At 46.0% G+C, this 21,858-nt stretch overlaps 1 protein-coding gene across 13 annotated transcripts in view; it reads right to left on the bottom strand.

The window, feature by feature from the left end:
• The window catches only part of WDPCP (WD repeat containing planar cell polarity effector), a 3,071,480-nt gene that overhangs the window by 1,919,970 nt on the left and 1,129,652 nt on the right, over positions 1–21,858 (bottom strand). For all 13 annotated transcript variants that reach the window (XM_069608194.1, XM_069608204.1, XM_069608201.1 and 10 more), the window contains one exon: positions 8,773–8,906. In XM_069608194.1, coding sequence (XP_069464295.1) covers positions 8,773–8,906 — 134 coding nt within the window. The remainder of the gene's footprint in view (positions 1–8,772; positions 8,907–21,858) is intronic.

The raw sequence follows: 21,858 nt of genomic DNA, 5'->3' as shown, positions 1-21,858 counted from the left end.
ATGTGGGAACGCACCCCCACCACTTTATCGCCCGCCGGAACTCCTCGTTGAGGGGTATCTTGTCTGCAAAACTCCTGGACACTTGTTTCCAACGTGCATTCAAGAATTCCTGTAACCTGGAGGGACGGACGAGGTAGATGCAGGACGACATCATGGCCAGCAATGACTTGATGGCGCTGAGGAACTGCGCGTTCTCAAATGGTGTTGAGCAGGACTTTGGATAGTCTCCTTTGTGTGCTTGTCTGCATGTTCCTGGGAGCAGGTGCGTATCAGCCACTCGTCCAGGTACGGGTATACGCGTATGCCCTGCAGACGCAGGTGGGCCGCCACCAGGGCCAGGCATTTTCTGAACACTCTTGGGGCCGACTTTAAGCCGAATGGTAGGGCCTTGAACTGGTAGTGTTGGTCTACCATGAACAGTAGTAACGTTTGCTATTTCCTATGGATGGGGATGTGGAAGTACGCATCCTCTAGATCCAACGACGTCAAGAATTACCCTTCCTCCAGTTGTCCGAGCATTTGCTACAACATGGCCATTCTGAATTTTTGGGACTTCAGGTACTGGTTTACGGCGTAGATCTAGACTGGGTCTCCAACCCTCCCACCACCATCTTCTTTCTGACCAGAAAGTATCTGGAATAGACTCCAGAGCCCTGTAACCGCTGGGGAACGAGCTCTATCGCCCCTTTCCGTAACATGGCTTGCACCTCTTCCAGGAGCTGAGGGATGTGCTGCTCCTGACGTGGATCCAGTGGAATACAAGGTCACTGCGTTGGAACTCAGAGAGCGTCCAGCACCCATCTGTCAGTGGTGATCTTCTACATGCAGACAAACCTAGTCAGCTGGCCTCCCACAAGGGTGCACAAGTGGGGGCCCAACATTTTGGCCGGTTCAGGCTTGTTTGGGCGACAGCAACGCTGTCCTCCGCTACTGTAGGCCCTGTAGGCTTCCTGCATGGAGGATCGGGGAGGTTGTCCGTACGACGTGGCGTATCCCTTGGATGATCTGCTCGATTTTCTCCTGGAGCAGCAAAAAGACGATAAGCGATGCTGCTGCAGAGTTCCAAGGGAATGCGACCCTCTTTATGGCTTGAAGGGATTCGTCGACCGCCTTCCCAAACAGATTTTTGCTGTCAACGGTATGTCCAGCACCTTTGCATGAATGTCTTGGCAAAGGTTAGGGCCTTCTACCATCCCTGCCGAAAAAAGGCAAACACTGTTTCCCATCTGCCTTAAGCCAGAGTCGGTAATGTCTAGTGCCACTGTAGTGGCATGGTCAGATGCCACCTTTCCTTCCTGGAATAGGGCGAAAGCCTCTGCGTTTTCTTGTCATCAGGAAGGAATTCCAGGATAGGACCCGGCTTGTACCAGAGCTCCCGGTCGTATCGGGACAAGATAGCCAGAGCATTAGCCACTTTGATTGTGGATGCCGCTGTGTAGATGACTCTCTTCTCCATTGCGTTCATTTTCTTGCAATTGTGGTCCGGAGGGACTGATGATGCGGATGCCGGGTTGGCTGAACATTTTCTTGCGGTGGCAAACACTACTGAGTCCGGTGACAGTTGTGACCTCAAACACTTGGGGGCAGAGTCAGGTACCCCATATTTCTTCTCCAACGTGTCTCGTTTGGTTGGAGCGTGCAGGCCATGAGGGCCAGGCCTTCCTCTTAAATGTCATCCAAAAAGGGTACAGCCATGATCGTTTTCCTCTTGGACTCCTGTCGTTAATATAGGAAGTCCTCCTTTTTGGTTTCCTCGGGCACCAGCTGGAACAGCTCAGAGGCCTTGGCGATACCACCTCGTCTGGTGGAGAGCCTCCCTGAGGGGGATCCAGGTGCAGCGATTCGCCGCCTGCCAGGATGAAGTCCACAGCAGGCAGCGATTTCCGTGGCCATTTCCGTACCAATGTCTGCGTGTGTATTTGGGTCCACTGGTAGTGTTGGGTCCCGACGTGGTGGAGGAGACTGATGCAACGTTGGGTGACGCTTCCTCTTCTTGCTTGGAAGCTTGTCAGGGGCCTGAAGAACAGGTCCGGTGCTGGAGACAACCTCTGCTGGATCTCCGCCACCAGGGTGTAGAAAGTCGACAGGTTGTCCATGGATATGTCCCTCGGCTGAAGAGGGAATAATGGAGTGCTAGGATGCGCGCCGTCGTCCTCCTCGTGAACTGTATGGACGGACGCTTGGTCATCATTGTCCGTGGAGGAGATGTCCATCGGCTGAATGTAAACTTTGGAGGGCTGTTTTGGGCTTCCTCGCCCCCCCTTTTTTCCCTCCTGTGGGCCGTGCACCAGGACCAGAACCAGTGCCCCTGAACCCAAGGTGTGCCTGCAGCCTTTGCTGCTGCCTCAGCGGCCGTGTCACTCCTGGGAGGCAGGGACACTCTGCGTTGTAGGGACCACCCTCGCCGGGTTGGTACCACTTGCCGTAGCGGTCTCCCCAGAGGCTGTGCACCTGATGAGCCTGTGAGGCCTTCTTCTCTTCTTCCGGCCTTTGTTTCTCCGATTTCTCTCGTAACTTGGTCGGGGTGGAGGATTTCCTCTTTGAGCACGAACCCGATTGCAGGCTGGCTAAGAAAGCGGACTGCGACAGTGATTGCGGTCCATCTGACCAAGGACCTGCATCAGCGGCGAACCCGGCGAAATCGGTCTTGCGGTTCTTGGCTTTGTCTTGGACCCCACGGATGGGGCATCTTCAAAGGACTTCAATCTCCCCCAAGACCACTCCTTAGACCGACTGGTCCTGCGTGAGGCCTTGCTCGACTGCAACCATGCCGCCAGCCTGCTATACATGTCTTTCTTCATCTTCTTCGAGAAGCCCAGGCATATCTTGCACCCATCCTCGTTGTGGTCCGGGGGCAGGCAGTATGGACACTTTAGATGTTTGTCCCCCACAAAGACGTTCCTTAGCCTACATTGGGTGCAGGGCCTGAAGAGGGTCCTTCCCTCCTTTTTCTCCTCCGTCATGGTCGGAGGACGAGAAGTAGACCCAAGGCAGCCTTCCAGAAACTTCGACAAACTATCGCGCTTGAGGGGCGCGCAACTTCACAGACAACTGATCCCTGTTGCCGGCCGATGAAGATGGGAGCACATGGCCGCCGATGGAACAAATATAGAACTTTTCAGCAAAAACTTGAAAAAAAAAGTAGAAAATAGCTTGGAGAACAACTCGAGCACTCCCAACACTGAAGCGTGCGGTAAAAATCTGAGGATACTTGCCGGAGGTGGGGCTTAGGGAGGGGATTGTCATTGGATGGGGGCAGTATGACCCTGAGGACAGTGATTTGTTTAGAGGAGAAATACGGTTTTAAAAGTGAAACCGTTTTTCCTTTTACCGAGGATTCCCAGCCTGATGATGGGAATATTCATGAGCATGTGAATCTATGCCTGACCCCATTCTGGAGAAGTTTGTGTTGTGGTAAGGCTAGTGTGTTCTTATGAGAAATGCCTATGGAGAAACTTGAAGAATTCACAACAGGTAGTGGAGACCAGTCGAGCTGAGGTAGTCAGTTATGCCAAGCAGAAGTAGTTCATGCTGGCAAAGCTTTTACCTAGTCTGCCAGCGAGAGCATAGAGATACAGGCTTGAGATCAGAGTTATGATCTGTTGGTGAAATTGGTAGGAGCAGAGGATATTTGGAAATCAGAAGCCTTTCCAACTGGTAGACTGCCTCTTCCCAATCAATAGGTCTGGTGAAGAATCAGTTACATGTCAGGCAGCACAAGATGTAGATATTTCCGAAAGCCATTAAGCCTCTTGGGAGAACTTGCTTATTGGCAAGTCCCTTGAATAACATATGCTGGCCTTCTCCAACAGTAAAATCGTGAGATGAGAGCACATTTATGTGTGAAGAGGGATCACTGTGTCAGCCGCAGAAAATGTCAAAGCCTTTCATCACGTAATGTTGTGGGAAGGAGCTGGGGTAAGCGGACGTGAATTGAGATTTGGTGTATTTGAGCGACTGCCCAACAGGCAAGTGCCTTCTTATATCTTGTAGGTTTGGGCAGATCCAGTCACATGGCAGGCTTTCCTATGTGTGGATACCCCACCTGCATCCAATTGGCCTCTCGGGAAGAGTTCAATCCCATGTTTGCTGGTTGAGGGAGGGAGTCCACTCTATAAAAGCTTGCAGTGCTTGGGCACTTTCTCATCCTTGGAGGAGTGGGGCACCAGCTCAGGTCACGCAATACAGTATCGCATTTCACTTCATAGAACCCAATCCTGGTGATTGACATAAAAGTAAAGAGCATTATGGGAACATAAGAATGTCTTCAATATTAAATTTGAAACATGTTTTATAGTGATTCATTAAGGAAACCCTTTGAGTGAATAATGGAAGTTGGGCTCTGCAGTTCTGATTGGTCACTACTCACCCCAAGAAAAGAGATTCTGTACATTGCAGAACATATATATCAGTTTGGACAGCTGCAACAAGTATGCGACACTTGGTTACTTTGGCTGTTTCAGTATTCAGTTTCCTGTGCCGAGTCTGCTGAAAGTGTCTGCTTGTTAAACATGCTTTACTTGTGCATGTGATAACTGCTTCAGGACAAATCTTGCAGAGAGTATCCTATTCTTGAGCTGGGTTATCACATGCACAAACAACTCGCGCTTTAACAAGCAGACAGCTTTCAGAAGCTATGGCAGCGTTGCAGTCTTCTGAAAGCCGGCTGCTCGTTGAAGTGCGGGTTGCACATCCGTTTTGATAACACAGCTTCAGAGCAGATCTGTGAGTTTGGTGGGTAAGCCTCTGGGTCTGGGGACAAGTCTTGCTGGAGAACCGCTCTTTCCTGTTCCGGACAATTTCCTGCGCTGGCGGAGCGAGTATACTCACCTTGCACGTACCCTCAAAGTTGTGTCCTGCTTGAGTGAACAGAAACTATTTACACATTCATGTGTGAGCTTCAAGGAAGGTTCGAAACTCCTTTTCCACCTTTCCTACCAGACACCTGAAGGCACGCCCCTGCACGCACACACCAGAAAGAATAGAGCCCTCCAGGGAAAAAGGCCCAAGACATGCTTGCAAGGATAACAAGTATTTATTTCTCCAAAATATAAATGCATCAACAATGAACTCTGCTGCCCCCGAATGCTCTGGGCTCCGTAGGGACGTGCACCACATTATAAGCACAAATAACGTCAATAATGATGTAATCATATATGGTACATACAATCCTAACAAGATGAGCTCTACACCTATAGAGCCTGCTCCATATGGGATGCCAAGCCATTGGCTTATCTTCCATCTGTTAATCTCTGTCCACGTGGGTGCTGCTGGGCTCATCATCCGAGGTGAAGTTGGCCTAACAATGAATTGGTTACTAACACAAACAATGTTATTTTATCGTTGTAACAAGCACTTGGCTGATACAGGGATGGGCTCGGGGGGAGAGCCGAGGTCACACTAACTCACACCGGACACTAATGATGCTAACACTCTAATTAACATCTACAATGAGACCATGACTAAAGCCATTGATGCTATTGCCCCGCTTAAACTACGAAACAGAAAACCCAAAGCCCATCTTAACTCGTGGTTCACTCCAGAGCTAAAAACACTTCGTACTGAAAAAAGAAAATGGGAATCACACTGGAAATCATCCCCTACACCTGAAAACAAAACCAACCATGCCATTATCACTGCCACCTACAAAAATAAGATAATCCAGGCTAAAAAAGAAACCTATAACAACAGAATAGCCCAAGCCAGCTCCAGTACTAAAGAATTATTTAACATTCTAAGAGAACTAGAGAACCCCAACCCACCGCCAGAGGCATTCACTAAGGACAAAGCCGGGTGCACGAGCATTCAAAATGCCCTTTCCAATAAAATTGAAGGACTGCAGACAAAAATAGCTGACAAAAGATCCCAAATAACAGTCATCACACCAGCACCAACCCCTACCCTTCACATTAACTCAGGTTTCACATTCAAAAAAGTCACCATTCCTGAAGTCCACAAAATGATTGCATCTCTTAAACCATCTAACTGTAAGGGCGATAGCTGCCCAGCCCAGATTATATAAAAGGCAGCTAGGGACCTTGCCCCATTCATTACTAAACTTGTAACCTCCTCCTTCTCCAACAACTCCGTCCCTAGTAACCTCAAACAGTCCTGGGTTCTACCACTATTAAAAAAACAGACCCTTGATCCGGCCATACCCGCTAACTACCGACCAATTACGACAGTCCCTTTTCTACTGAAAATTTTGGACAGAATAGCCTACTTGCAAATACAAGATTATCTTGAAGCTCACAAATTACTCGGTACCCGTCAATCCGGCTTCAGACGCCTGCATGGAACAGAAACCGCACTTGTCGACCTCAAAAGCCAGATCGATGAATTAAAAGAAAGGAAAGATGGCCATCCTACTTCCACTCGACCTCTCGGCGGCTTTTGATCTGGTGGATTACTCCATACTTTACAACCACCTATCCTCAGCGGCCCATTTCTCCAGTTCTGCAGTTGCCTGGATCCAATCTTTCCTCGCTAACAGAACTATGCGCATGTTCTCACCTTTAGCAGCTGCTGACTCCATCCCCATCACCTGCGGAGTCCCTCAAGGATCCTGCGTGTCGCCCACTTTGTACAACATTTTTACGAAGCCACCATTTGACAAACTGGACCGTCTGGGTGTCACCTATACAAACTATGCGGATGACACCCAGATACTCCTACCCCTCTCAGGAACCTATGACATAGACGTCATGCGGATTAACAAAGTCTTCATCATCATTCAGGCTTGGATGGCCACACATGGCCTCTGCCTGAATGATAAGACAGAATTACTCCTAGTCGGATCATCCAATAACCTTCTCAAACTAAGTCCTCATTATACAAATATCCTCATCGATGGGAACAGTATACCCATTGCCAAACATGTAAAAACTTTAGGTTTCTACCTCGATGCCCAGTCCAACCTAACTAAGCAGATTAACATGACCTCATCGGCCACAGCCTACACAGGAAAATTGATCAGAGCCTGTAGACCTTTTCTATCCCCCCACCAGTTGCCTTACGCTGGCAAGAGCACTTATACAATCTAAACTGGATTATTGCAACAGCCTTTATCTAGGAGCGAACAAAACCATCCTAAATAAACTCCAGATCATGCTAAATAATGACTCAGAGCAGCGTTGAATATTCCCAAAAGAGAGCACATATCAGAAACTAGAAAACACCACAGGAGGCTCTCTATACATGACAAAATTGTCCTAAAAACTATCTGTCTCACTCACAAAGCGCTTAACTACCAATCCTCCCCCCCCCATCTAACAGACAAGTTCACATGGAAGGTATCCAACAGAATCGCTATATCATCCAACATACCATGTCTGGCGGTGCCCAGATATAATCTAAAAAGAGCCGGAGGCTCTAGCTTCCCGGTATTAGCCGCCCAGCTCTGGAACACACTCCCTCAGAATATTCAGATTATTCAAACCTTTAACAAAACATAAAACAACAGTTCTTGATATCACTAACCATGAGATGATCTGTACAACTTGTATATGTCATCCATCCTATACTACTGCTATGACCTATGTATAATATGTACAATGCCTAATATGTATTTATGTACCATTGTAATTTCTTTCTGTGAATGCTATACTATGCCATGTAACCATTACTATCCTCTAGCGCCCAATTACCTCCGGGTCAGGTGCGCAATATAAATAAAATAAACAAACAAACTCGCTCCCAGACAGATCAGAAACTCCCATGGTTCTCTCACCTTAGTTTTAAGCTATAATTTTGATGCTACCGTACACATCGCTGCACAAATCACGTGACCCATTTCTGAAGGCGTGATAGCCTTGCCTTTTGAACTTCGTGATCGATCGAGGGGTGTAAAAGTTTTAGGGTTGGTGGTCTGGATTCGACAGTGCCATGGCATGTGGGTGTTATTGGATGAAAGCAAGGCAGAGCTGTATTTCTCTTGTGGGTATTGTCGGGGGCAGGAGGGCTTCGCCATCTGTCCCGTGGGATGGTATTGCAAAGAGGCGCTCTGCTCACTTCTCATGACCTGACAGAGCAAATTCTTTCCTGGCGCGAGGGCCTGTAACTTCCTTAGAACAATGGAGGATTTTGTGGACTCTGAGACACCTGGCCATGGTGTGGGTGGTGTTCGCGCTCATTCAAGGGGATCTAATACTAACACAAATGATGCTCCCTGTGCTTGGGCCTACTTCTAAGATGGCTGCCACTTGCCAAGATGGCATCTAGCATATAACTTGTAATGCATGCACTAAGGTGATCGTGCACCCTCCGTTATGTGCACCACCCTCACCGCTGCTCTCTGGATGTGCTCTCATAGCGTTTATTTCTCATTCAGTATCTCCTAGTGGGGTGTGAAGACCCTCTCTTCTTCCCAACACAACTCACATGAGGTTACAATGTGCGTGAATTGCAATATCAAATTGTTGTATCCGTTTTGTTCTTTGCAGCCCAGACCTTTGAATTTGGGAAGGCTGCCACTTTCAGTAGCACTGGCTTCGCAAATGTAACATCCTTCTGTACATATGGACCTTGTGTTTTTGTTAATCTGTCCTTTTCTAGCTTGTGTGCTTAAATGAAGAGCAACAAATGACAACAGGAAAACATTTCAAATTATGCTTTCTTTCATTTTTTTCAAATGTATTTTTCATGTTTATAACAAGATTAATTACATACAACAGTTTGGCTTAATAGTTGGCTACTTCACGAACTTTTTGAAAAGTTCACGAAAACGAATGTGCTATTCGGTGCACCCCTAAATACATTATTTAAAAATCCTACCTTAAAATCCAAGGATGAGAGTTTTTCAAGTCTTTTATTTACATCAGGGGAACTTGTCTTCGTTGTCAATTGTATAAAACAGAGTTGGTTTTGCTCCAGAAAGGATAAGATGATGAAACTGTCTGTGACCACAGCTGAAAAACAAACAATGAAAGCCCCGTCACTTCTGTAATATCTACCATTGCTCCACCAAATTCCGAATTACTTGAACCATTGTTCTAGTGTGGGGCTGCTATCTCTGGTAACGACTAGTGAAGCAGTGGTTTACCAATCGCATTTCTGTGCAACTTGGTTTAGCAGGGCCCATTTCAACATGGTGGTTGGTGGCCACCTTGCTTACAGCGAAAACCGTCTGAGTTACCCCAGAGATAAAGATAAAGTTAATACTCTGATTATCACTGAATGCCCACTGAAAAGCTATATACCCTCCTTTGTCAGCAAGGCGCTGATGTAGAGGAACCAGTATTAAAAGGCAACAAGGTGATAACACTTCTGTCTACCCATAGGGGAGTAACTGTGGAAGGGCTTTAGCAAACCCAGCTTGTAAGGCGAGTGCTGCAAAGTGCACATTTTAAGCCCCAGAAAGAAATCTAGAAAAATAATATATTGCTGTGTTATAAGACTGCTAACTGGTAACACAGGGGCAGTTGCTGGCGACCATGTGAGGCTCGAGCCCCTTTCAACTGAAAAAGTGAAAAGGCCCTGGAACCGCCCTTGCACATTCTTCAAACACAATTATACCAATAGGGTCAACCCTTCATTTCCTGCAGTGCACCTATCAATCAATCGATCAAACCAGTCTGCCAACTCTAGTAAAAAGTTCCGGGAAAACCAACTTTTTGTGCATTTTGAAATTCGAGGCCCACAATGTAAAAGACCTGGCAAAACAGTGATTCCGTCAGATCTGTCTGTCGTTTGCCTGCCGCCACTCGATTTTATCATTGGTCCTCCAAGCAGATCATTTGTACCACGAGGAGACGGCAAAGGTCTGAAGTGTATACAAGCTGCACACTTGATATGATATGATAGTTTATTTATATAGCGCCTATACACAATGTGTTTCAAAGCGCTTCAAGGCAAAGGAAGGGAACAAGGAAAAAACAATTACATTCTTACAGGCCATGAACAGGAAGGATGTGAAATTAACTATTCAGCCTGACGACATTTCAGATAGTGCAAGAGCCAAAACATAGATGAGGAAGGGAAGGGGAGAGTGGGAAGGTAATGGAAACAGACAGGTGACTACCATACTAAGCCTGACGACATTTCTGGTAGAGCCGGAGGAAAAAAGAAAGTGAGGGAGAGGGGTGCAGAAAGGGAGGGGAGGAACAAACAAGCAACTATCCTACTAGGCCTGACAACATTTCAGATAGTGCTGGATGGGGGGATGGTCTTGGGTTTCCTCCAAGCCAAGAGACTGAAAAACACACACATGGAAAAAAAACGCATTTAACTGACTGCCATTATTTCAGTCATTGTCCTCCACATCTCATAAAGGGACAAGCCAAGGACTACAGCCACACCCACCGCTCCCATTACCCCTACAGTCAGCTATGCCTGCAGCAATTCATGCTTAAAAAGAAGGCAAACGAAGATCACTGCCTCGGGGCTTTGTGACAGCTCAGGGATGGGCGTTATGCCCGAAGCAGTTTATTACAATAAACAAAAGCAATCGAGCTTGCAAGGTAGCTCAGTAAGATGTGACACTGAAGTGTTACCAGCAAGGCTCAGATTAGCATACCCAGTAGGGGAGTAATAAACAAATACACAACCTTTCCCCGCTGTCCTGGAACGGTTCTCCGGGTGACACAGTAAGGGAAGGATGGTGAATTCCACCGAAAAGTAGGGGTACTCTGTACACTCAGGGCCATCTTAAGCACTTTTGGGGCCCTGGGCATGCACATCTTTGGGGCCCCCTCCACCAAACCAAAGGAATTAAGGGATGAAGAATACTGGTCACGCCCCCCGCACCCCACCTATCGCGCTCCCAACCTATAGGTTGATATGATGTCTCACAGCATAATGAGCATGTTTACACTCCATTTAAGTCCCTTACCCTTTTCATTCTTGCTCTAATCAGAATGATAAACAAGTAGCATTTGAAGACCAACATTAGCAGTCTACAAAGGGGTTACTGTTCTAGTATATACAGGATACTTTTTAGCATCCAGCAAGTTATGCAGCCTGTAGTATTAATGCAGGACCGTATGTAAAAGATACATGTAAACTATAATAGAGAACTCACATTAGCTGCCTCACAGAATGCAAAAGTGCTCATGCATGGATAGAGGAGACCAATTGGAAGGAAGGAGAAAGCAACACACATACAGTAGCATGGATAGTGGATGCAGATTAGAAGCTACCAGGAAGGTGTCTTTTTATCGAGACAGACAGATTAGAAGTGGGATATGGTTTTCAAATAGTGTTGCCATTAGATATCAAAGGACGAAATGCCTGTGGTGTGCGATATAAATATGCTCACTATTATAGTGGAAGCAACCCTATAGCCAGTGAAACCATGAACAAGGCTTTTATGAAGATCATACCCTGAGAAGGAAATCACTCTGAAGGGCTGACCATTTTGAAAGGTTTAGGGACTGGCAATATTGAGAGGTTACGCAATACAAGATTAAATGAGATGCCCAGGATCACACATTGGTTAAAGGGTGAATGGGTGAAGCTGTGATTCATGTGAACACTTACTTTTCCAGTTCTTACCATGAACTAAAACAATCTCTTTTTATGAAAACAGACTTAGAAAATACACAAATCACATTACCAAACATGACCATTGTTAAACACAATATTATAGAAGGGTGTTATGCAAAATTGAAATGATTCTAGCTTCATTCTCTCCATCATCAAGGGAGTATATAAGTACCAGAATATCAATCGATGTGATTTAACAAATTTAATCTGGGTTTGTCTTTTGTATTTTAAAGCTTTAAATACTTCCAAAACTATGGCTTGTAATATTTTCATTTCTAAATGCATAAAAACCTTTCACTTTTACCAAAAAGCAAACCGTTTTTGTGTGTCAAACAAGCAGACCTTAAAATATGCTTGCCTGAAGCCTGCAACATTTGGTCTGGTATCTTCTGTCTACCAACCCTTCCACCAAAATGGCCTACATAAGAAGAAAGATCAAGTAATGGGCTAAACGATACCAGCACTTAAGCGCCTAGATGCCCCTGGGCTGTGTGTGCTATATAAATAAACAAATCAAATCAGCAGCTTGCAAGAAGGCACACCTCACAGAAGACAGCACAGTAATGTAAGCTAGATTAGTTGATTTGACCAGGATCACTGTATTGTCTGCTGGCAAATCCAGGATAAAAGCATGGACGCTTTTGTTCCATAGTCTTCAATTTGGATACTTATTCATCTCTTGGACTAACCGTTTATGCCATTGTTGGAGGCGATTGCCTAGGTTTTACAACACCCCATCCGAACAAACCAATTTCTAGACCTTCACCATACGGATGATGTGTTAGTTTTTATAGCAACCCCTATCTGGTGCAGGTACATTGCTGATAATAGCAGATGTTGTTCTGCAAAACCAAGTACATATGCAGGCAGGTTTATAAACTTCAGACATAGGAAAGGCTCAGCCAGCTTTGCTGGAATGTGATATTCTAATTTGCATATGAACACATCTCTGCAATGGGTGCTTCAAACACTGAGCTACCTTCTGAACCATTGTGGCACTCAATTTATCAATATGCATTTCACCGTTGCCTATTGCACATGATCAACAAAATTCCCACAGCAAGGAAAGAATGCTACAGAGTTGTGCCGTAAGGAACAAACAAACTATGTATACCACAGTGAACACAGAAAGCAATACATAATGAATTGATCAAGGCAAAATGTACTTGTCAAAACAGAAATGCAATGGGTTTAGAGCCCGAGCAGCACCCCATAAATTATCCTGACGTGTGCTATTTAAGACTGGTGAACAATGGAATCTTACTTCTTTAAATCAGGCAGCCCTGTTGGGCCCCCTCCAAGGTGGGGGCCCTGGGCAAGTGCCCCTTTTGCCCTCCCATCAAAACGTCTCTGTTTACACTGTTGTCCCTGCCCACTTCGATCTCTGGATGGCAGCTGAAAAAAAATAGGCAGCTTCTGGGTGGCAGAGGCAGCCCTTTTCCCACCCTCCTCCTAGACAGCACAAACGGAAAAGGCGGTAAGCAGCACAAACCCATAGGTTCGGCACCCGGGGCACAACCAGCTTGCAACACCCTCCAGCATTTGCTAATCGACAGGCAGACCCCACCAATTGTTTTAGCAAAAGCAGCAAAGAGGCGGAGATGGGGCAGAGGGTGGGCGAAAAAGGCAAAAGCCATTTCCCAACACCCCTAAAAAGCCTGAGAATGGGCCACAAAGAATCAAGCTTTTGTAAAAAAAAAAAGTGAACAGGATGCACCTTTTTCCAGATAATAGACAATGTGCATGTGATCTTCACATAGGTGACCTGTTCACAGTGCAGGAGAAAAAATGCATTGGGGGAACTGTCAAACTCTTTGGAGTGGCGGGATTGTGGGAAGGAGGAGGCGGGGCCAAGGGCGTGGCACCCAGACAGGTTGCGCAACACAGTATCTCTTCATAGAACCCAATCCTAGCGATTTTCATAAAAGCAAAGAGCATTAAGGGAACATCATAATGGCCACAATTTTAAATGTTAAACAGGTCTTATAGTGATTCAGTAAGAAGCCCTTTTAAGTAAATAATGTACTCTTCCCCTTTGATTGGTCACAATATCCCTAATAAAGAGATGTCTGTAAATTGCAGGACATATATACTAGTTTGGACAGCTGTAACACAGTATGTAAGGCTTTGGCAGTTTCTGCCTGCAGGAGTCTTCTGAAAAACGGGTTGTGCGTGCAATGTAACGAGCAGAGACTGGTTTGGTGTACTCGAAAAGCGGTCTGATTGTGGACCTGAGAGAGCAGACTGCTCGCTGGTCCCTGGGTATGGTGCAGGAAGCAGCGCTCCTGCAAGACATTCTTTCCCGGAGCGCCATTCCGTCTTGTTCCGGGCCATTCCCTGCACTGCCTGTGCACTAATGTATTCATTCGGTCCTAGCACCTGTGTGTTTGCTTGGAATGCATTTCACCGTGACTAGCCTTAAAATCCCATTCATGCTTAAAGGAAAACATTAGCATGACCATAAGAGAGGGGGGGTGGGCCTGAAATGAAAACAGGTTAGCAATTATAGTTTTCAAGACAAGCAACAGAAACAGAGTAGCTCAATCAAGTGCTGCGATTGACTCTTAGGAGGGATCTGGTACAACTCATCTTGGCCGTTTTCCCGCATTTTGTTTTGAAAGGGTGCAAGTACCCCATGCCCCCCTTCTGCAATCACCAAAATTAAAATGTGATATATATATATATATATTTATTTATTATAGGGCAACGAGTTAAGGTGAGTCGGACTCCCATAGGAACCTGGAAAAATTCTACTGTTAATGACTTGATTTGTGCAACAGATTCGGATGAAATTGCGAGATTGGTTTGGGATGCGTGGACCGCTCCAGACTAGGGTGGCCAACTCTTTGATAGTATTTTGCAGGACACTTGCACACAAGGCGGTGATGACGTCACAACGCCATTCACGTTTGGGCCGCCCCTTTTTTTAATTAGCATTTTTTTAATGGCTCCTTTAGAGCCTGCAGGTCGAGCTGTAACGCTCTGACACCAGGTTTAATTGAAATGCAAATAGGTTGTCCTTGGGAGGTGATGGTCACGTTTTTTTAACTGCAAACATGACCATCACGACCCAGGAACAAACCATTAGCATTTGAATAAAGCCAGGTGTCGAGCGTAACAGCTCGACCTGCATGCAGGCTCTAAAGGAGCCGGGGCTGCAGAGCCGCCTTGGAAAGAAAGCAGCAGGCGGCAGCGCCTGCTGTTTAAATGTCCACTTCAATTCGCAGAGTGGCTGTGATGGATGCAGGTTGTCCTGACTAAAGTCGGGACAACCTGCGTCCCGCATAGCCACTCTGCAAACAGCAGGACAGAGTCCCTAATTGCGGGACAATACCGCGAAAAGCGGGACAGTTGGCCACCCTACTCCAGACGGCAAAGTTTTGTAAAGATTCTTTAAAAAATAAATAAGTTATTAAGAAGATAATAATTTTTTTTCCACTAAAGTTACAGCCAACTTCCCCTTTCGTTTTCCCATAGATAAACAAGGTAAATTTTTGTTGGATACGCAGAGCCAACCGGCTGGACACATTTTGACCAGGTCCGAAACAACTTGGGCACAAAGTGTTTAAAAGAGGCCTTTTTGTGGTTTGGGATTATTCCGTGCATTAGTTTAAAAAAAATATTTGATCGTGAAGAAATAGATGGCTATATCTCGAGTAAATTACCAAAACCAGGTTTTTAGAAATGGAACGGCCGCCATCTTTTTTTCTCAATGTAAGAAATAGCCGTGGCTATAGCCAAGGATATCTAAAAATGAAAAGCAGGGGAAAAGGCGTTTGCAGGTTTTTAATTACAAATTTCATTAGTCTAGTGGTGTGGGAATGGCTAGAGGTCACCAAGTGAAGTTTGGGAGTTGGAGGGGGTCTAGAGTTGGAGGGGGTCTAGGGACTGAGTTTGCCACAAAGCTTTTCTGTAACCTCGGCTAGAACCTCGAATATCCGACATCTCAAAACAAATTGCGTAACAGAAACCGCGTGTGTTGCGGGGAAAAGGAGAGGGCAGGGGAGGTGAGGAGGCCATCTGGGGAGTGGTGGGAGCTGGTACAGATGACGGGGGCACTTGGTGAGGGCCTGGGGGGGGCAAGAAAGATTTTTCCCCTGCAGTTTTTCTGATATTCGCGGCTATAATAAACTAAAGATACCCATGGCTATCTGTAATTCATATATAAAATGACTACAGATAGCCAAGGTTATCGCTAGTTCTGTACCCGCAGCTATAGAAAAAAGTTGACAAAAATAAAAAAAAATATGTTGATAGGTACAGTGAGGTCGGCGTTGAAAAATCACTGGCCATGGCCAGTGACAGTAGGCATCCGGGACTACCACTGAGGCAGTAATTGGGACTGACCCTGCTTAGCTTCAAAGCAAGGTAGTAGCTGGCACCCTCAGGCCATGTTGCCTAACAAATGAGCACAAGTTAAAAGACCACTTAGAGCAACATGGCCTGAGGGGACGGTGGTCAGTCAAAATTTCGAGAAAATAAATTCAAAAGACAATGTCGAAACAATAATATAAAAAAAAATCAATTTATTATATATTATGTATTTATTTTGTGGTCCGGGAATAAAAAAAATGGGTAAAACAACAAAAACATTTAAAAGAGGGGGGGTAAAACACTAAGAAAACATATGGCATCCGCATTATTTTTTGTTAAAATGTGCTAATGTCAGTCCTTGAAAGTATTGCACTTAGAGATAATTATTTTGCCTATTGCTGAATTGCATGCTGGTCTTTGTAATTTCACGATCAAGACAGGGGAATAATGCCACAATTGTACACTTTTTGCCTAACATTGTTCGATAATGATTTATATATTTCAGTGACAATATGATGTGTACTTTTCAATTCATCTCTATAAAGCAGAGTGTTGTTGAAAGCCAGACATGTGGGTGAGGAGGGGAAATGAGAGGGCAAGTTTGCCCACGATGTGGAAAGAGTTTGTAATCTTGGACAGTGGTGCAGTTATTTGCCCCCGATTATGGCTGATTTTCATAAGTAAAGGACACATGTCGGTGGACAGCGTAACATTTTTTCCAGAAGGCAGATGCAGTCCCTTTGGCAGGTTGGCAAGCTTGCTCAAGTATTTGGCTACCGGGACTATACTCGGGCTGTCATGTTCCGAGTGCAGAAGCTTACCCACAAGACCACAAGCACTTGTTTCATATAGGGATTTTGTTTTCCAGGGAAAATCCCACGCCAGATTGCTGGGTTTAAAAGTTGAACACCTTTAAAAATTTGCAAGCATATTTATTGGAACATTGCCTCGCGCAGGTTATTTTTCTGGTGTTCATTACTTTTTTGAAAAAAACAATGCTCTTTTGTCTTGTGCATTTTCTTTGAAGGGGAAGGTAAAATGAACGACATTTGTATATTTCACTTTAAGATATATGTTCACTTACTGTGCGTACATTCATGGGTGCCAGCTTTTGATTTTCGCTATGGAGAAAAAGTACCTGGGCATATCTTATTTTTGCAGCTGGACATTTTTTTCCCGTTTCCGTGCTGCTTAAATGCTTTTAGTTGGGGTTGTGCAATTTACCATGACAGTCAGCAAGACACTGGTCATAAAACAAGGGGCTTGTAGCACGCTGCTTAACCAAAGTTTGTGGTCAATGGCAATTAATTTCATTGCACTGCGCATTGCCTAAAAACATTGCAAGTTCTCGAAGCCTGCACTCTTTTATACATAACAACCACTGTCAAAACAGGTCAAAATCAGTTTGTGATTAACATCTTTGTGTGATGAGTTGCAAATTCAGGGTGGCCAAACAAAACCCTTGAAATTCAAGGAATCAACTTTAGTTGCAGGTACCTTAAATTGAGAATTTAACACAACAAAACCCCTGAATTTCAGCTAAAGTCACCTTAGCTTCGTGCCCCCTGTTGCACAGCTTATGACCACAATGATGACATCACATATGACATCACTGGAACATCTATGACAGCACGGATGGCATCACCGTTTACATGACTGGTGACAATGCTAATAGCATCTTCAATGATTATTTAACTAATGGGATCAGACATAAGATCACTCTACGTAGTTGCCCATATTTAGACCACACTTACGTTTCTACAAATGTGATATTAGCATATTGGAATAATTCATAACAATGAGTACATTTTTTAGAACAGTAAACAGCTAAACATGCATCATATCACTACTTGTGAAGCTTTGCTCTGTAGCACGTTGTAAAAGATATCTGAATTAATAGAATGCTGCTTAGAATGTCCGTCTGTGCAAAATATATATAAGACATGTTCACTATAATATAATCTGTATATACATTTACAAAAAATGCAGTAGAAATAGAAAGCGACATGTTGAACCCTAATTATTTACAACATTTTAAAATACATAAACGTAAATACTCTATTTATTTTAAGAAAAATGTGTACATTTATGATTTTCTAAATGACATGTGAAATGCTTTAAAACAGGGAAGAACTAAGTATTAGGATATGTTTGAAGAATGTTCATACATGCGTATTGAAAAAAAGGATTACTGTAAATGTATATACATATAGAAAAGAAATGAAGTTTTAAAATTCAACATTTGCATGAAAACATGTACAAAGATGTATCTTTCTTTGTGTCTTTTGTAAGTGATTAACAGGTTAAAATTGAAATAAAACACATACTGTACAAAGTAAAAGTAATCTGTAAATAGTATCCACATTTCATATACAATGATTTGTGTGTATGACAGATGTCACCAGTGATGTCATAGGTTGCTGTTTTGCGTCTGTTTGGCCATATGGGGGAAGCACTAACACTTGGTGTCTCCCCGGCCCCCTTAGCAAAAACAAATGATTGGACGCGCAAAAATAAAACACAAACAATATAATATAAAACAAATGGTTCGTTATAGGCCCTTTATTCACAAAATATATATATATGTATAGATACAAATAAACAAACATATATATAAGAATTTGAATATAGGGAACATCACTTAAGCATGGGGCTGAAGAAAACTTAATCTTGGCCACCACAACACTGCTTAGTCCCTCAGCAGGTAGGCAAAGAGATCACTGCGTCCAACGGGGTCTGAAGCGGAGCGTCCTCCCCTTCAGCGAGACTACATCACTCGGGGGTCTAGATTCTAACTAACTTTTGCCATACAACGCGCTCTCCTTTATGTGGGCATTTCCCCACCCTTCTCGGTTGTGTTTTGCCCTCAGCCGAAGAGCAGATCACAAGTCGAAGGAAAAGAGGGTGGAAAAATCCAGTGCCCCTCTCTCTCGCATTCATTCCCAGACCTCTTATCATGTACCTGCAGTATGCTCCGACTCGTCCTTCAATGGACAATACAATAACTATTCTCTGCAGATATTTATGTGACCTTGCTCTGTTTTCGCTGCTACTTGCTTATTCTGTGAGGCCCGCGGAAACGCAGACTATTACTGCGATGGGAGAGGAGTGTTCAAAAATGGCTGCGCATCGACGCCATGTTATTCTGGCTCGCATTTTCGCACAAGCATTACAGTTGCACAACAGGGGGCGTGAAGGTAAGGTGACCTTAGATGAATTTCAGGGCTATTGTTAAATTCTCACCTAAAGGTCCCTACAACTAAAGATTGTTCCTTGAGTTGGCCGGGTATTGTTCCGACTGAGGTATAACAACATTTATATCCATCAGAAGGTGGACAAAAATAAATTAAACTTTATTTTCTTTACAGTAGGGCGACTTGTCTGTCAGATATGGGTACAATGATAACGCAACGTGATGAAGTGTATCCGACAGTGTGGAAGGATCAAGTTCCTTACCTGTAACTGTTGTTCTCCAGCATGGGTCTGGCATGGATTCACATGCTCATGAATATTCCCCGTCGTCAGGCTGGGAATCCTCGGTAAAGAAAAAAATCAGTTTCAGTTTTGTTTCCGAACTGTCTTTCTTCTAGTAACCAATCACTGGTCTCTGGGTCATACTGTCCCCAGCCAATGACTGTCTTCTACGTAAGCCCCTCCTCTGGCAGCCATCTTCAGATTTGGTAGCACGTAAAGTGGCAGTAGGAGGGAGGGTTTGCATGTGAATCCATGCCAGACCCATGCTGGAGAACAACAGTTACAGGTTAGTAACTTGTTCCTTCTCCAGCATGGGGTATGGCATGGATTCACATGCTTATGAATATAAGAAAACATAGCAGTACACACATGCACAACCACGGGAGGTGGCACGGCTCAACATTAAGCATCTCTTACCTCTTCACCAGGCCCACCTTCAGGCAAACAGGTTGTGCAGCACTGCCTGGTCGACCCTGCACTCCTCCCTGGAATCCCGGTCGAAACAGTAGAATCTCGTGAAGGTGTGCGTCGACCTCCACATAGCAGCCCTGCAGATGTCCAGCAGGGGTACACCAGACAAGAACGCCATGGTAGCAGCGACCGCTCTGGTCGAATGGGCTCTCGTATGGCCGGGCAACGGTCGGTTTGCCAACCGGTGACAGTGCATGATGCAGCCGCAGAGCCATCTGGAAATGGAAGCCTTCGAGAGGGCCTTCCCATGGTTCACAGGTTCAAAGTTAAACAGTTGTGATGTCCTCCGAAGGCTCTTTGTGCGGGTCCACGTAGAACTTCAGCGCTCTAGCTACATCCAGCGAGTGCAAAGTACTCTCAGCCGGCGACAAAGGCGACGGGAAGAAAACAGGTAACACCAAGGGCTCGTTGAGATGGAAGTCCGACAGCACCTTGGGCATGAAGGAGGGGTGCGTCCTCAGCACCACCCTCGTCTCGTGGAAAGTCAGGAATGGAGGTTTACAGGAGAGGGCCTGGATCACTCCCACTCCTCGTGCGGAGGTGATGGCCACAAGAAACGCTGTCTTCCACGACAGGAACTTCAATGGTGCCGAATGCAGCGGCTCGAATGGTGGCCCCATGAGCCTGGTCAGCACCAGGTTGAGCTCCCACGCCGGGGCCAGCGCCTTCACCGGCGGGAACTATCGGAACACTCCTTTCATGAACTCCTTCACCAGGCGATGGGACCATAGCAACGAGCGTCCCAGAGTTCTGGTGTAGCGGGAGATAGCCGCCAGATGGATCTTGATGGAGGCATGCGCAAGCCCCGCCTTGGCCAGCGACAATAGGTACGACAGCACTTGAGGGGCCGTAATCCGCAGAGGGTTAATCTTCTGTGCACGGCACCAGACGGAGAACCTCTTCCATTTGTGTCCATAGCACTTGAGAGTGGAGGACGCCATGGCCTTTGCAAGCACCTCCTTGCAGTCCACCGGGCTATCGTACCCTCCTAACTCTAGTGCTGCAGGAGCCAGGCCTTCAGGTTCAGCGACCATGGGTCGTGGTGGATGATGGTGCCTCCTTCTCTGGTGAGAAGGTCCGCGTCCGTCAGCAGTTTGACTGGGGGGAGACGCTGACATGTCCAGGAGGTTCGGGAACTAGATCTGCCTCGGCCACGCCGGTGTGATGAGGATCATCCTGCACCAGAAACGTCTGAGTTGATTGATGAGTCGCAGCAGCAATAGCAATGGTGGGAATGCATACAGGAACAGGCCGTCCCAGGGGAATGAGAAGCCATCGTCCATGCTCCCCGGCTGGCGAAACCTGCTGGCGAACCTCCGGGACTTGGCGTTTGTCGCCGTTGCAAATAGGTCGATCTGGGGATTGCCCCATTGTTGGAATAGGAGATCCACTTGATCCTGCCACAGTTCCCACTCGTGGCATGAGCGCAGCTCCCTGCCGAGTGAGTCAGCAATGGTGTTCTTTATTTCTGCCAGATGGAAGGGTATCAGAAACATCCCTTGGGCGACGGCCCAGTGCCACAGATCCTGGGCTTCCTTGGATAGGGCTGGGGATCTGGTGCCTCCCTGCTTCCGGAAGTAGAACATTGTGGTGGTGTTGTCGGTGAAGATCCTTACCACCTTGCCCTTGAGGGACGGAAGGAACGACCTGAGGGCCCAGAACACGGCTCGGAGCTCCAGGACATTGATGTGAAGTGACCTCTCCTCAGGGAGCCAAAGGCCTCTTGCGTGGAGATCGCCGGTGTGCGCTCCCCATCCCTCCAGGGAGGCGACCGTCATCATCGTCTCCTGATGTGCCGGGGTCTGGAAGTCCATGCCCGCCGCCAGATGCACACGGGAGCCCCACCACCGGATCGCTTGGCGGAAGGTCTTGTTGAGTGAGATCCTGTCTTCGAAGCTGCACAGGCGCACAAGGTAGATGCACGAGGACATGATGCCTCAGCTTGGCCGCGTCCATGGTTGAGAGCCGTTGCACCTTGCCCAGGATGGCCTTCGTCCTTTCCTTCGACGGAGAAGCCAATCGCGCCATTGTGTAGAGCGACTTGCGACAGTACCAAGTGAGATTTTGCGAAATTGATCGAGAATCCCAGATCTGTGAGTAGTTGCACTGTCTTCGCTG

Source organism: Ambystoma mexicanum, chromosome 4q (assembly GCF_040938575.1).
Source record: "Ambystoma mexicanum isolate Mex_15411 chromosome 4q, UKY_AmexF1_1, whole genome shotgun sequence".
Taxonomy (NCBI): Eukaryota; Metazoa; Chordata; class Amphibia; order Caudata; family Ambystomatidae; genus Ambystoma; species Ambystoma mexicanum.
This window is presented reverse-complemented; position numbering and strand designations above follow the sequence as displayed.